This window comes from Periplaneta americana, chromosome 3, assembly GCF_040183065.1.
Source record: "Periplaneta americana isolate PAMFEO1 chromosome 3, P.americana_PAMFEO1_priV1, whole genome shotgun sequence".
NCBI lineage: Eukaryota > Metazoa > Arthropoda > Insecta > Blattodea > Blattidae > Periplaneta > Periplaneta americana.
This window is the reverse complement of record NC_091119.1, coordinates 151,649,431-151,665,839: the sequence shown is the minus strand read 5'-3', so window position 1 is coordinate 151,665,839 and position 16,409 is coordinate 151,649,431. Positions and strand designations below refer to the sequence as shown.

The following is a 16,409-nucleotide window of genomic DNA, read 5'->3' as shown; positions in this document are numbered from 1 at the left end:
TCACTACAATGCCTGACGACCTAGATAATATGTGACTTATTACAAGAACTTGGCCCGTAAGTTTGTTAGGTTATAATATCGCATGATGTGTAACGCTTCTAGAAACAGTCTTAATTTGTGCAGATGTTAGTATGCTCAACGGAAAATATAACTCGTCAGTGTACAGTCCATTTTTCGTGACAGACATTCCCAACCAAGACTGAAGAAGCTTTGTGTCAGTGATGTGAGGTTTTTACTTGTAAATGTCAGTGTGTAAGCGTTGTTTATGGTCGTACTCTCTTTTTTTGTGTCTCATTTAGACTATAAACAGAGAAAAATGTTACAAAATAGTGTTACTTCTTCTAGCACCGAGGTAATTTGGTTAGTTGAGGATTGATGGATACCACAGAAGGTACATTTGTAATGCATAATGCATCAAACAAGGGAGGGGAGTACGCACTACCAGACATAACATCAGCCCCAGCCCTCCCTCCACGCAAGATTTCACGATCACAGCCTCATCCAGAAGATGCTGAATTAGAATCAGAAAAAAAGGAAAGAATTATTGACAATATGCCAGCTCCAGCATTACCACCACGCAAAGTGTCGTATACACACTCTCCTGGACCTCCTACAGAACTAGAATTAGAGAAAGAGAAGAACAGTAACGACTTTCCTTTGTCACTTCAGGATGCAGAATGGTACTGGGGTGACATCACACGTGAAGAAGTTAATGAGAAGTTAATGGATACTCCAGATGGCACATTTCTAGTACGAAATGCATCTAGCAAGGGTGGAGAATATACATTAACACTGCGTAAGGGAGGCACGAATAAGTTAATTAAGATAAGTCACCGTAATGGTAAATATGGTTTTTCTGAGCCATTTAAGTTCTCTTCTGTTGTGGAGCTAGTAAACCATTATCGAACCACGTCTTTGGCTCAATATAATTCAACATTAGACATAAAGTTGTTGTATCCGGTATCAAGGCTGCAACAAGATGATGAGATCTCAAGTATGACCGATGTGAGTAATGTGGCCCAGAAACTAGTTGAGATTCATAAGGACTACATGGCCAAAACCAGGATGTACGATGATTATTCCGAAGATTTCGTACGTACATCCCAAGAAATTCAGTTGAAAAACCAAGCTTTAGAAGCATTCAGAGGAGCTGTGGCTATGTTCGAAGAACAAATACGAGTGCAGGATAAGTACCAGCGTGAGGCACAGCCCCATGAAATTAAGAGTTTAGAAGATAATTCAGATGTACTAAGACAGCGTCTCCAATGTCTGGAGGAGAGTAAGAAACAACTCGAAGAGAATTTGAAGCAGCAGAGAGCTTACAACCGCACACTTGAGCGTGAGATGTACTCCCTGAAACCTGATATAATTCAATTGTTCAAACAGCGAGAACGTCACCAGGCATGGCTCAAGTCTCGGGGGGTGAAACACCACCGCATCTCTGAGTTACTGGCAACAGACGGATCTACTCCATGGACGTTTGAAGATCTGGACCAAGACGACGAAGACCTTGATAACCTTCCACATCAAGACGAGTCTACTTGGCTGCTACGAGAATGCTCACGCATAGAAGCAGAGAAGTTGCTGGCTGGACAGCCTGATGGAACGTTCCTGGTTCGCCCCAGTTCTTCAGGGCAGTATGCTCTATCTATAACTTGTAACGGAACTACAAATCACTGCATCATCTATAAAACGGAACGAGGTTACGGATTTGCAGAGCCATACAATATATATGAGTCGCTCAAATTATTGGTGCTTCACTACGCACAGAATTCACTGGAGGAGCACAATGACTCTCTGAATACAACACTAGCATTTCCAGTGTTTGCAGCTGCGTATACGCAAGAAGTGACCCAAGCAGCGAGACGACTTGGATATGTGATGAATGTTGCGTAGATTGACTCTGAGAGTCATGAGTTACAGCTACAGAACCAGGATTATACGAAATTATGCTGGTTGGTCAAGATGTTTTGTAGGGATGTCAACAATCCTTTACATGTGGAATTTACTAATTTTGCAATTAAAGGATGCAAGTTGTTGAATTATAGTATTGTAGATAATCTTCCATCAATGCTGTGTTGTCCTTTGAGGTGGTGCTTCTTTCAATTGATGCTTCCTTTGTGACTGAACACCCACCTTTTGTCACATTGCTCAGTGGCCCCTTATAAAAGTCTATAATGTTCTCCAGTACAGTATGACTTTAGTTAAAAACAGTGGTGATATATTACCAGTGTTACAAATGAATTCATACAATATTCTTTAACATTTAACACAATTGCACTATGTTTGTACTACGTATATAAAAAAAGTTTGCTTTAATTTGCAGTTTCAGCTCTTTATGAATTGTAAATGAAACTTCGTTTGTGGAAAATTAAATTTCAATACCTATAAAGTTATAGTTTTCTCGATATGAGTTTGTACAATCTATACCAGCTTCTTTATTTTATGCAGAGACTTTTATCAGATGCAACTGTTTATTATGCAAAAGGTGACTGCTCATTCAGACTACCTCACAGATGAATGTTAACGTAAATCATGAGTCAATTGTTAAGTTTCATTTATAACGTAAGTGGCAGGAGTCCATGTTCCCAAATTTTATTGTAACTCTTAAGTAATTTAGGTCTATTCATTTATTGTGTGGCTAGAAATTAATTCTGATATCTCAGTCCAGTAAAGGCCTGTTTCAAATCCAGTCAGGTAACCTACCATTAGAAACTATAGGCCTAGTTGTTTACTTAGAAAAAAAAGTTTATTCTCTGAGCTTTATTCATTTTGAGTAAATGAATTATTTTTTTTTGTATCAGAAATAATTTATTGGCCGTACAATATTTTTTTGTTATCCAGTAAAATATAGGAAGTTGACTTCTGTTTTTGTGATTCTGGTATGCCAATGTTGAGAATGTGTCCGGAATCTGCACAACTTGTAATCAATCATAAAACTCATAAGGGGTTTCATACAGTAGCGGTTGCACTTTTTACAAAATGATAAATAACTTCACTACCACGTCATGTATTTTCTTCAAATTTTTCAGACTTACTCTACATGATTTAACTTCAATTTGATATATAGTAGGCCTACATCTAGTAACCATGAATATGTTTGAAAGTTTGAATTTTTCAAGAAAAAAAATTGTGTCTTACCAAAAATATGATTTAACCTAAATCGCGAAAATAATACCCATTTACTATTTTTTTCCTTAAATCTGAGATCATAATCCAAAGATTGGTCCTCAGTGAGCATCACAGCTGACTTCATACTACATTTATAGATTTTTAAATTTACATTAAAAAATTTGTTTCTTTTTCAATGTATTTTTACTAGAAAATTGCTCATTTTTCGTTCAAATTTAAACATTATGGTCCAACCTTTAAAGATCATTGCAAAGGACAAGTGTACAAAATTTGAATGAAATCAGACAAACTGTTCTAAAGATACCAGATTTTTTTTATCGAAAAATGTAATTATTGGGAAAATGTGTCTAAAGTTGGGATATGCTTGTAATAACATCCTGCACTAAAAAGTACCTACTGCATATGTTACACCCTCCCTGTCAATATATATCTGAAAATTTGGAAATATATAGGCCTACAGTATACTCTATCGATTGAGACAATAAAAGAATTTTCAAATTTTTTTACAATTCTTATTGTATAAACCCCCTTAACTGATGTTTGAAAGTTTGGTGATTTAGGCATACCTTTTTAATAATTTAAATCTATAGAATAGAAAGGTAATACATGTAATAATTTCACCTTATTTTACATATACAAATTTGACGCTTAGTTAGGAACTGACACTTAACATGGAATTTTGCCACTAACAAGCTTTAATGATTTTGTAAAGAAGATTGCTACATAAAATATAAATTTCAGATTTTGAATTACCATCACATAGGCAGTAATAAATAACAAAGATTCTCTGGCGAACCTTAGTATGGAAATCTTCAGAATTAAGTTCTGTATTGAATTTAAATATTATGTCATCTTTGGTTTTTTATGGGTAACAGTTGGAATACATTGTATGCTCAATGCACCATACAGAAGTCCAGTCTTACTGTAACTCTTGTTTCTCACTGAGTACATAAACATTGCCCTTCTCATATCTGGATGAGTGCTAAATATCAGTGACTACAAGCTGTGAAGAACTTTTCCCTTGGATTGATATTTCTACACTGTGATTTGGAGAAATGTACGACAAAAGAAATTTATTATTTTTATTTTATATATTTCAGTGAAATGTATATGTAAATGCACTGAATTCTGTGCATTATAAAAACCTGGCCATGTTATCAATGAGATGTAGATCTCAGTTATTTAGTATTTTATTAATTTGTGTAGAACATCACAAGGTTTGTGAAATGTTGCCTTTATTGACACATATTAAACATAATTTGGCAAGGCTGGATGAATACCAGTTGCCTTATGTCAGATACGCACATCTTGTTCAGCACATTTTATTTTAAGGCATTTCATTCCAACAGATGATATAATATGCTTGAATTGAAGGAAGTGTAAGATTTAGAAACATGCTGAAGTGTTCTTCTATCCTATAAACTGTTAACTCTAATATAAGCCAAATGACGTTTTTAAGGGCGTGCGCTGTTTCTTATTTGCAGAAACTGTTGGTTGTTGACAACAGAATCAGTTTATGAGAAATTAGTGAATTACTCATGTAGAAAACGATACCTTTGCTGGAAACAAATGTGGTTACCACGGTTTAATTTTTTAGATACTACTATTTTATTTTCCACTAACCAGAAATGTGTGCGATATAGAGAGGAGTTTCACAAAATATTTCAGTTATTAACTCTTGAATTCTGTCAGATACTCACTTTTACAAAATATCAATACTGATTAATAATGGTATTACTTAAACCATGGAATGGTGTTAGTCAGATTTTTATGATCTTTTTTGCAAGAACTTGTACTCTTTTTAGAATAAACATTTAGGGGAAAAAAAGTGAAGTATGATGCAAAAAGAAATATTTTTATAATCGTGTGATTAGGGTAACTAATAAAGGAAAATCGAAGTTGAATTATATAAAATGTATATGTTGAACGTAATAATTATTTCTTTGTTTTCCTGTCTATTTTGTTATCCTGTTCATTTTGTTCTTTTCTCATTGTTACATTCTATTTCTACACAAGAGGTAGAAGGATTAAATTTCCTGAAGAATGAAAGCTAAATCATTGCGTGTTTGACAGTCAAAGAAGAAAGATTTGCTAATAATTGTACTAATAATTATAAGTACCTGAACATATAATTTCTCTTACTAACACCAGTAAAACTGAGGTCTGTATTAGTTTCTAAGATGATGTAGGCTAAGTAGCCTATCACAATTGAGTCACAAGTTATTTTTAATCTACTATTAATGTAAAATTGTGTGTTACATAAAGCATATCTTAATACCTATCCATATACTAACAAATAAAGAGAGAAATAAATCAGTTGTTTTTTAAACACATTAAGTATTAAACCACAATACAAACTGTAGGTGGGTTTTTATAATTTATCACTAAAAGTAAGCATACAAAATATATATTTGCTTGATATTGTACATAGGCCTAGTATATTTTCTCTCTCTAATTTATAAATTAAATTCTACACATGATTTATATTAATGCGATATGTTAATATTATACAAATTATTTTACTGATAGATTCCATTTTACAAAATTGCTTTGTCATTTTTTTTTTGTAACGTAATTTTTGTATGTTGCTGAAGCAATAAATATATATACTGTATATATAGAGACGTTGAGAACTTTATTTTATTGCCCTCTTGGGGGAAAATGCAATTCAGAATATTATGGAGTTTATATGTCAGGAAATGAACTTAAGTCAAGAAATAATTTAATAAATTCGAGAAAAAGATTATACTATGCTGAAAGTATTATTCAAATTTATATTACAAGAACTGAGAATTTAGCCACCACATGTTAAATGTTAAAAATAATCCTTATGTGAAGTTGTAAAATTCATTGAAGTAATGCATTCATTTGTTATTTCTTCTGTCATTGAATATAAATTATGTTATTTTAGCAATATAATAAACGATCAATTTTTGTATTTTAATTATTATTTGATAATACGTGTCCTTACAAGTATTACTTAGAAGTCTGATCTTAGTTATATTGACTAACATTAAGATGGCTTAAGAAGAAATTCATGCATCTTCTAACTTTTGACCATTGCTGTCCTCGTTAATGCCTAAGAAATACATCATCCTGAGTAAATGGAAGTTCACATGTGTGTCTAACCTAATTATGTTGGCAAAATAAATAATTTAAATATAAAAATATAATCACACCATAGTTAAAAAGCTTTTATAATTCAGTGAGCCAAATGACGTGCAGGAAAGTTAATGAAACATGTGAAGTGAGGCTACATAAAGGTGCGATTTGTAGTTATCATGAAGATTATAGGTTCATGAGTTGAAATGCATATAAGCCTCACAAACTGTAGAACTTTTGGTTGGCTGACAGTAAAATGAATTAATGGACAAATGCTGATAAGTGATAGTATTTTGTGCCTCAAAGTGAGCATGTGAATTTTTCTGAACAATGTTGGTCAATTTTTAATGTACAGAAAATCTAATTCAACTGGTTTCCATTTGTCCAGCCTTGCAGCGTTGTGCCATGTTTTCTATGTATAAAAATAACAAAGATTGTAAAATTGTAGAAAAACTGTTGCTTCTTATCATATACATAAGTGTTAACTGAAGGCGTCGGTCATAAGTAAACTGTACTGCATTGCAGGAACTGCTATTTAAATGCTAACATACAGTGAAACCTTTCTAATAAATAAGGAATTAGTGTGTTCAAGAATTACTGGAATATGAATTCTTAAGTCTGAAAATCTTTTGTCAAGCTTTTCCATTTTATTATATTTGACACCATTGTCAACATAATTTTATGAACAAATATCATACCATTTAGTAGACGTTGATAAAAATAGGATGAGTCCCAGTGAACATTCCTGGTATTTCTGCAAACCAACGAACAGCAGGTCCCTCCCACTACTGCCACTTGCTTCCATCCACGAATTCATGGCACTTCGCCAAATTAAAGCTTACTAGCAGCCGGGTAGCTCAGTTGGTAGAGCAGCTGGCTACAGACTGGAAAGTCCGGGGTTTGATCCCAGGTGATTACAGGATTTTTTCTCGTTGCCTAACTTTCAGAATGGCCCCGAGGTTCACTCAGCCTCCTATAAAATTGAGTACCGGGTCTTTTCCAGATGTAAAAGGCGGTCAGAGCGTGGTGCCGACCACACCACCTCATCCTAGTGCCAAGGTCATGGAAAGCATAAGGCTCTACCTCCATGTCCCCCCAAGTGCCTTCATGGCATGTTACACGGATCCTTTACCTTTTATGTTATATTAATAGGTAGCATTCGGTATTCGCCCATTTCGTAGCTGCTGGAAGTGTTGCCCAGTTTTGTGATACATAATTTACATCGTCATAAATCGAATTTTTATTTTAATGTTTTCTTTAAATTCACCCAGCCTATGAGGATTATACCTGGTAAGGTTTATCTTGTCTCAGTAGCAATAAAACTAAGTCCTTTCAAATGAGGGTGGAGATTATAGGAAGGTTGTAAATTTTCAGGATTCCTTTCAAAACCTTGTTATTGTGCAGGCTACCGGAACTCAATTTCTTGAAAGACAAGCTCAGTGACGGAACTACACAGTACGAAGAGAGATATTTTGTAATTTTATTTTGCGCTACAGAATGTATCAGCTGGTCCTTTCCACCACTGGATGGACGGAAGGCATCGGTCCATTCCCCCATTGCCATAACAATACAGTCGAAGTAAGACATATTTCCTTTCTCTCTCATTTCACAGTGAGACAAGATACATCACACATAAGCTTTATTTTTCAGTTTTCCCCAGAAGTAAAAGTCACATGGTGTCAGATCTGGGGAATCAGCAGGCCATAAACTTCTGCTAATAATTCTACAGCCAAATATATGAATATTATTAACATAACATAATACGAAAGTTTTAAACTGGCAATAAGCTGTGAATTTGAAGATACAGGCAGTGGCTGTAGTAGGGAAAACATGCAACTGGTTGACCAACAGAAACACCCGAAACATTTGCTGGGACTCATTGCAATATACTTTAGGAAATGCTATTGATAATTTTATTTTATATTTATGTTATGTCTTGTGATGATACAAAATGATTTCGATATTTTTCAATAAAATACATATTTTGAATATCCCAGGTGCTAAAAACGAGTTTACCATGCAATTTGTCTGCAGCTTTTTCTTCGAAGTTATTGAACGGAATTTATTGAAATTGAATACTTACATGTTAATTCATGCATAAATATGTACATTTTGGGGGAAAAAATTAAGTTCAAACACTTTGACCCCAGTAAATAAGCTGATAACTCGTAAAAACTGAATTTTACAGAACAAAAAACAACTTTGCAGTGATGCTGTAAATTAGATATTTGCTTAAACCTTGAACTGAAATTAAATAATTACGTAAAAACTGAATTTTTACAGAACAAAAAACAACTTTGCAGTGATAATGTAAATCAGGTATTTGCTTGTAGTTTTTTCTTCTGTAAAAGTAAATCTTTACGAGTTATCAGCTTATTCACAGAGTTCAAAGAATTGTCTAAAATTTGTCAGTTAAAGTGAATTTAAACGTTACCTACCCAGCTTCCTCCAAATAAACTCAGAAAAATGGTACTATTATAATATTATCCTCTTGTTCTATTATTCCTGCTATAGATATAACCAAAAGCAAATAATTTACCTCATATCATCTGAAATCAGCATTCTCAGAGACTACAAAGCAAACAAACCACTTTCACTCATCTCATAGTAGCTCAAATGGTAGAGTGGACAATTTTTAATTATAAATGTTCATTGGTTCTGTAATAGCATGAGTGTGCATTTGACTTTTTATTGTAGTCTGATAGGGTGGTACTGTTTTGTCAGGTTTCCAATCTCTGGGTTATTAGTCCAGCATGCTACCAGCCACTTTCAACCTGGCATTGAATTCAACATTGAACATAACTAAATGGAAATGAGAATATATTTAATAACAAGATCATTAATTCAATATACGCATAATTCACATTCCAATTCAATAGCAATAAGATAACAAGAACTTTTGACTCATCCCTTTGATAGATACAATTACAGTTAATTTACCTGCTTATGCCTTTGAAGGAACCCGGAGGTTCATTGCCGCCCTCACATAAGCCCGCCATCAGTCCCTGTCCTGAGCAAGATTAATCCAGTTTCTACAATCATATCCCACCTCTCTCAAATCCATTTTAACCCAAACATTAATTCAATAACATTAACAAAATTGAAAGATAGCAAAATTAGTCATGATTGGTGAGCATGGTTTCAAATGTTCATTCATAAGTTGACTTGGATGGCAGAGATAGTAAAGATTAAGTCTTCTAGATTTTGAAAAATAACAATCTAAAGAACTAAGCCAAATTTTCGTTTCTAATATTGCCAGTTCTCATGCCAACAGAAGATACAAGTTATCTTACATTTGTTTCTAAAGTTTATGAGCTCCAAGTGAGCTGTTATTGATCCAACCTGGAGCTCTGTGCTGGAGAGAGTGGGGGGGAGCAGATCAACCTTTTGCCTGCGGTGGAATTTATAGCAAATATTGTGCATGCACGGAAAATTTATGTACAAGAATCGATCATATTGGAAACCTGACAAAACTAAATGTACCATCCTGTCAGATTACAATAAAAGTCACATGCACATTCATACCATTACAGTTTGAAACTCAGGAAAATAATTATTTTTCTTTAAATCTGTAGCAAAATTCAGAATTTGAATGTGGAAAATGTGACTAAAATATTATGCAGTCCTTAAAAGGGCTGTCTTAGCCAGCATAATTTAATATCTATCATATCCAGTGACCTCCGCATTTTTTGTCAATCTCATTCGATGGCTTAGTGCACACATGTGTTAAGTACATTTTCCGGTAAAATTGAGTTAAGTACAAAATCGAAGTCCTGTGAGGTGTATCTTTACTGTGCACAAATGTGGGAAGTGAATAATAAGATTTTCCTATGCTATGTTTACTTTCTAAGAATAGATGTTAATTGAAGTGTAATTAAGTATTGAAAATTGAAACTTGTTTTCCTCAAAATTAAGAAATTAGCACTTAGCACATGTGTGCACTAAGCCATCGGTCAAAGCAAGCATCAGATTAGCCAGATCTTTCTGTGCTCCTTGGACTACTCTCCAGGATTCTTCTGGTGTTGTGGGAGATTGGTCTGGCAAGTCTATTACCAACCAATATATTCTCCTCTTAATACATGTAAAGTAACTGGCAGACGTTTAGAAATGTTGTAATGTTTTTATACGTCTATATGTATTTTGTATCATGACTTTTTATAACTGGGAAGCAACGAAATATTAAAAATATTATATCTAAACTAAATCGAATTTTTTTATGACAGGCTTCCGTGATTTGATGTTACTTTTCAGATATTTAATTTGCAAGAACCGTTTATAATCACCAATATCAGTGATGGGAGGGTATAAAAACAGCATTAATGTAATGACTAAATATTAATAAAAATTAATCTAGTATAACTGAATAGAAACTTTCTAGATAACAGTGTGTTCATATGAGTAAAATGACCTGTAATGCTATTCTAGTCAGACATTAAAATATACATACATACATACATACATACATACATACATACATACATGTTTTGCCCATGGACAGGTCTTTCACTGCAAACCCAGCATTCTCCAATCTTTGCTATTTTCTGCCTTCCTCTTAGTCTCCGCATATGATCCACATATCTTAATGTCGTCTATCATCTGATAGCTTCTTCTGCCCTGAACTCTTCTCCCGTTCACCATTCCTTCCAGTTCATCCTTCAGTAGGCAGTTTCTTCTCAGCCAGTGACCCAATCAATTCCTTCTTCTCTTTCTGATCAATATCAGCATCATTCTTTCTTCACCCACTCTTTCCAACACAATTTCATTTCTTATTCTGTCTATCAACATCACACGCTCCATTCTTCTCCATATTCACATTTCAGATGTTTCTATTCGTTTCTCTTCATTTCGTCATAAAGTCCATGTTTCTGCCCCCCCCCACATATATATATATATATTGTCACACTCCACACAAAGCACTTCACTAGTCTCTTCCTTATTGAAATATATTTGATGATAAAATGATATTTTAAATATAAGTTACTAAAATTCGAAGATTGTAATTAACGGCCTTTTCCATAATAATGGATGGTTATGGTCCATTATTATCTACATAACAACTTAAATTGTAAAAAAGAAAAACTAGTGAAGTAAAGTTGTTTCTTTTTTCAGAATTGTCGTAAAATATCGGAATTTTTACTCTAAAAATAAAAATTGTTTTTAATATCTTCATGCAAAAGCACGTATGGTGATATATTCAAAATTGGCTTTCATGGTTTTATTTTATAAACAGATTTGCAGTAAAACCATTTTAGAGCATAAAGGTACTGGTAATAGAGATAATTTGTAGTGACTAATTCATCAGGTACCACATTTTAATGAATGTTGTAAATGGGAAAATTTATATGGTATTATTTATGCAAGTGCTACATTATTAAAGTTTAGTCTGAATATAGATATAAATTATAGTTTTAAACTGAAAGTAAAAGTATTGAAGAATTAATGTGTGACGTCTTCGAATTTGAAATTGAATGCATCCAGAATTCTTAGTATAAGGATATTCTGACATTTTGGTGTAAGCCTGGTCTTCTGGCACTATGGGCAGTTTGTAGTTTGGCGTAAGTTTCTCATGATTTTAAATGTTCAATAAATTAAAACGATGATGAAATGAAATGTAATGTGTTCACGAATATGAAAGACCCAAAAGCAAAATTAGAACATTTAAATTAATGACTCTATGCCAGAATAAAATTACAATTAAAAAGCACAGAAAATATATTTCATATTTGTTCTTAAAAAATTAAAATTGATTAACTGTGTCAAAAGTTGAAACAATTTCGGTATGAAATAGTAAAATATGATGAGAAGTAAACATAGGGAAATTTTTGGTCACCGGAACATACAAGGTCAACTCCATTCCTCAATATACTAGCGTATGAAGTTGGCTATTATGTTATTTTAGTAAGAGTTATGATAAATTGAATTTACATGGTGAGACAGAAAGAAAATTAACTCGGAATAACTATAAGTGAGTTTCCAGATCTCTTGAACAAGTTCATTCATTACTACAAGACTGTCTGCTTGTTATCAATTGCTTTCTCGTGATTGATTTAGCAGTTCGTGATTAACTGTAATTGTCATGTGATTGATGAGTTGATGAAATGCAAAGATAATAAATTGTAAGTGAGAAAAGATATGTAAAGAAGTGACTGGCCTATTTCGAGACATTGTACCAGAAAGAAGACTGCAAAATACTAGTTGGGAGCTGGTCATGGAAATCAAATTCTTGATCACCTTCAGAATAATACCATTACTCTAGGCATGTCATTTCGTTGTTAGGTATTGATACGGATGCTTGTGAATGGAAAATTTTGCCTATGTGTAATATGTATGATGTAATTTCAGGATGTAAAGAGATTTGCTTGGCGCTAATATTGTGTTTTATGTCCTTCAAGCTTTTATATATTAGCCGTTTATAAATCATAAAATGAAGATGTGAGTAAATTGAACTGTATTTATGCATACTTTACAGACGAGATATATTACTTAGAGAGGTTTCTCTGTATACTTACATCTACAGTTGCTCATTTGACTTAACGTGGCCTACAAGAAACCATTGTACTGAATGTTTTTGTTATATTGTAGAATTGGAAGCCCAAGTGTTTACTTTTAAGATAATTATGTGTACATATTTGTTGCATAATTTTGTGATGTATTGTTGGATTAGCTTGTATTTCTTTGAAGCAGTGTCTTGTGCCTGCAAGTGATTTTTTTTAACCTTGTATTTTGGCTGAAATTGGTCTATACATTTTTGTAATAAAATCAGAATGAAGAATAGCCAATAAATAGTATTTCATTTTGTAAGTTGCTTATTTCTTTTCTGTTTCATATTATGTATCCAACAAAAAAAATTGCTATTGTTCTTTGTGATCTAACAGATACCATGTGGGCCATTGGATCGGAGGTGCTAGAGTCCAAACCTAGTTGAGGGCAATGGATTTTCAAGGGTGATAATATGCTTAGCAAGCTTCCTCTGAGAGGGAAATATAGTGGGTATACCCTTGTAGTATTTTTACCCTGTGCCTAAGAAAGGGTCACAGGCAAAATCTGTCAGTAATTTCTCGCCCATTAGGCTACAATTAAGAATCTGTTTTTATATCTTTGTGTGAACATGTAGTAGTATTCAGTACAAGATTTAGAATATGATTAAAAGCAATCTAATGTTTTTCTCAATATTTTCGTTATGGAATTTTTTTTTTAAATTCACATCACAGTAATTGATATTTTAAAGGTCTCGTATCTTCTGCTTCCAAGGACCAACGTGAATATGTTCATTTCAGTTTTTTATATGAATGAATATCAATGATGACATTCGAGAACATTTTGAATTTAAAATGTATTTGCACTGTTCTATGAAGAAGAATCAGATGTTCTCTAGACAATTTATCAGTTTTCTATACAGTAGAATTCCTTGTATCCAGCAACTGTGGGACAAAGCCAATGACAGGTAAATGATTTTGCCAGAACCTGTAGTAACTTTTATTATACTTAATCTCCAATCCTAAGAACTTAGTTCTTGATAAGTTATTTGAAGGTCTTGAATATGATGAGTTACGGGCTTATTCCGGCCTATTTTAACTAGATATATTGTATACAGATCTATAGAGGTAAATTATTTAAAGAACCCAAATAAAGATTGAAGAGAATGGGGCTTAGTGATTAATCTTGAGGTAGGTCATTCTGGCCCCTTGGATACATTATTATAAGAAGGATGAAAACTAATATGTCTATTGCTTAAAAGCTGATTGATATATCATAAGCCAATTAGGGATATCGAAACGTTGTAAATGAGTAAGCAGACATCGCTTCCCCAAAAACGTCATCACCGCACGCTGCTGGTTTAATGAATTGGTTGACAATACTATATTGCACTTTCAATTATAGATAGTTATCGAGAGTATGATACTTCTGAACTGGTTTAATTAATATTTTACTTTTAACTATTTCTCTACTAACTTCACTTGTCCACCACATCAGTTTATAGGGTATCTAAGTAGTAGGATACTGATTTTATTGAACTGCAACTTTAGGGTACCGGTAGTACAGCTTGCCCAAGTCAAGTCTGCGAGTGGGAATACTGGGATGGAATGTAGAGGAATGTAGAGGCAAAACACAGTTGCCACATAGGTCATTTGAGGCTCAGGTTTCAAAGTGTGTACATCGTTTGAAATACACTATGCAGTTGTTGTCCTTGTCTTCAGAAAAAGGCAAGCTCTGACAACCGTTATGGTGTCTCCTAACCTCCCCTCCTCATGCAACTTTCTCTCCTATGCCCACGCTTGCCAATCGGAACCCCAAACCTCACTGTCGAAAGTGTGTCAAGCAGATATAGAAGTACAGTCTATTTCAAAGTGTCTTGTTCTCGGAGTGTTCTTACGTTTTCATTACTGCTCTATGAACTGAAGCGCAGTAGGAAAACTTTACTATCGTATGTGACTGTACGGGTCTCCTTTCGTTACCGCCTCCTTTCATTACAAACCTGCCTACAACTTCCCCTCTCGGCTCGCAGACTTAACTTGGTCGAGCTGTAGGTAAATGTTCAAATATGTTAGACTGTGGTCTTTGGGCATTGAATAAAACTATGAAGTCCAGATGTATCTCAAGAATAGCCAAAATAAGAATATATAAAACTATTATCAAACCAATAGTAGTATATGAAAGTGAAACCTGGACTCTACCTGAAAGGGCGATAAAGATGTTAAGTGCCTGGGAAAGGAGAGTATTACGAAAAATCTTCGGGCCTACTTGTGAGCAAGGGTTTTGGCGAATCAGAACAAATGCCGAGTTATATGAATTATATAAAGATATTAACATTGTTGTTGATATAGAACTCAGAAGGTTAGAGTGGCTGGGACACGTAACCAGGATGGAGAATAATTGTACACCCAAAGCTCTAGATGCATTGCCAGTAGGAAGAAGGAAAGTCGGACGACCTAAATAGAGATGGCTGGATGATGTTCAGGCTGACCTAACAGAAGTTGGAATTAGAAGATGGAGAACACGAGCATTAGACAGGAGTGATTGGTCGGATGTTCTGAGGGAGGCTAAGGCTAAACTACAAGGGCCGTAATGCCAATGATGATGATGATGATGATGATGATGATGATGATGATGATTTTGTATACTTGCAGAGCATGAACAGTGATATGATTCAAAACAAACCTTAAGAATTTTAACAAATTTCTATCCTAAAAATACAAATTCTGGCTGAACAACATCCGAAGCATTATGGTACCTATTTAAAGTATTAGAACAAAACTGAGAACACTCTAACTGCTAAATTGAACTAAAAAAATCTACAAATGAGTAAGCAGCTACCTGAACAAAATAGGATGCCAGTGACAAATTTCTCAACTGGTACGTACGAATAGTTGCATACCAGTACATGGTTATGTTGCCATTTTGATATTTCGGTTCGATTAGTGTAAGAATTTACATACATTAAACAAATATTTTTATCTATCGCTGGCGTGCTCAGCTAAAGGCCCCGGGATCGATACCCGGTCCGAAACACTTTTTCCTTTGAAATTATTCATATATGTCCTGTTTAGTGAGGAAATGTAGTAAAATCGAAATCGCAATTATTAAAGGCATTAAATGCATAGGGTAATTTTGAAGAATTAGTCCGAAATCAAACTTTTCGTATACCGGTACTATGGTATTGTTTTGTTCGTCATTTTACAGTAATGGACAATACCGTATCTGGAATGCATTAACATAGGTAGCTAATTATTACATTCTTTATCAATAAGATTATTTCTAGAAATTCTTGGCATTATATTTAATGAAACTTTGCATAATGAGAGCCGATCCTTTTCGGAAACGAAGACGTAAAGTATATACAGTAGCATAGCTACCGTTATGTTCATGTTTTCAATCACGCGTGTATCACAATAAAGAATTAACATGTATTAGCTGCCTTCCAATGACGGTAGTCCCAAAGGATGTATACCTTATCAATTTACAACAATTAACAGAGAAAACAATTGAAAAGATACATATGAAAAACCAATCAATAAAGGTTAACGTTATAACGCGTACTGCACGGCGCACGGCATAAAGTGTGGATAATGAGAATGCACTACGTTACGTTGCTAAGCACACGGCCTCGGTAGCGCAGTAGGCAGCGCGTAAGTCTCATAATCTTAAGGTCGTGAGTTCGATCCTCACCCGGGGCA

General features: G+C 34.1%; 1 protein-coding gene and 1 non-coding gene across 2 annotated transcripts; both read left to right on the top strand.

The window, feature by feature from the left end:
* Positions 1–37: 37 nt before the first annotated feature.
* On the top strand, positions 38–13,035 carry LOC138696659 (phosphatidylinositol 3-kinase regulatory subunit gamma-like). Its single transcript, XM_069821881.1, has one exon. The coding sequence runs from the start codon at positions 376–378 to the stop codon at positions 1,894–1,896; it is 1,521 nt and encodes a 506-aa protein (XP_069677982.1). The 5' UTR covers positions 38–375; the 3' UTR covers positions 1,897–13,035.
* A 3,301-nt stretch (positions 13,036–16,336) lies between these two features.
* On the top strand, positions 16,337–16,409 carry TRNAM-CAU (transfer RNA methionine (anticodon CAU)). Its single transcript has one exon. It is a non-coding gene; the product is annotated as a tRNA-Met (tRNA).

Bases quoted from the DNA above. Each gene is read 5' to 3' on its own strand.
- LOC138696659 (XM_069821881.1), top strand. From the start codon at position 376: ATGGATACCACAGAAGGTACATTTGTAATGCATAATGCATCAAACAAG.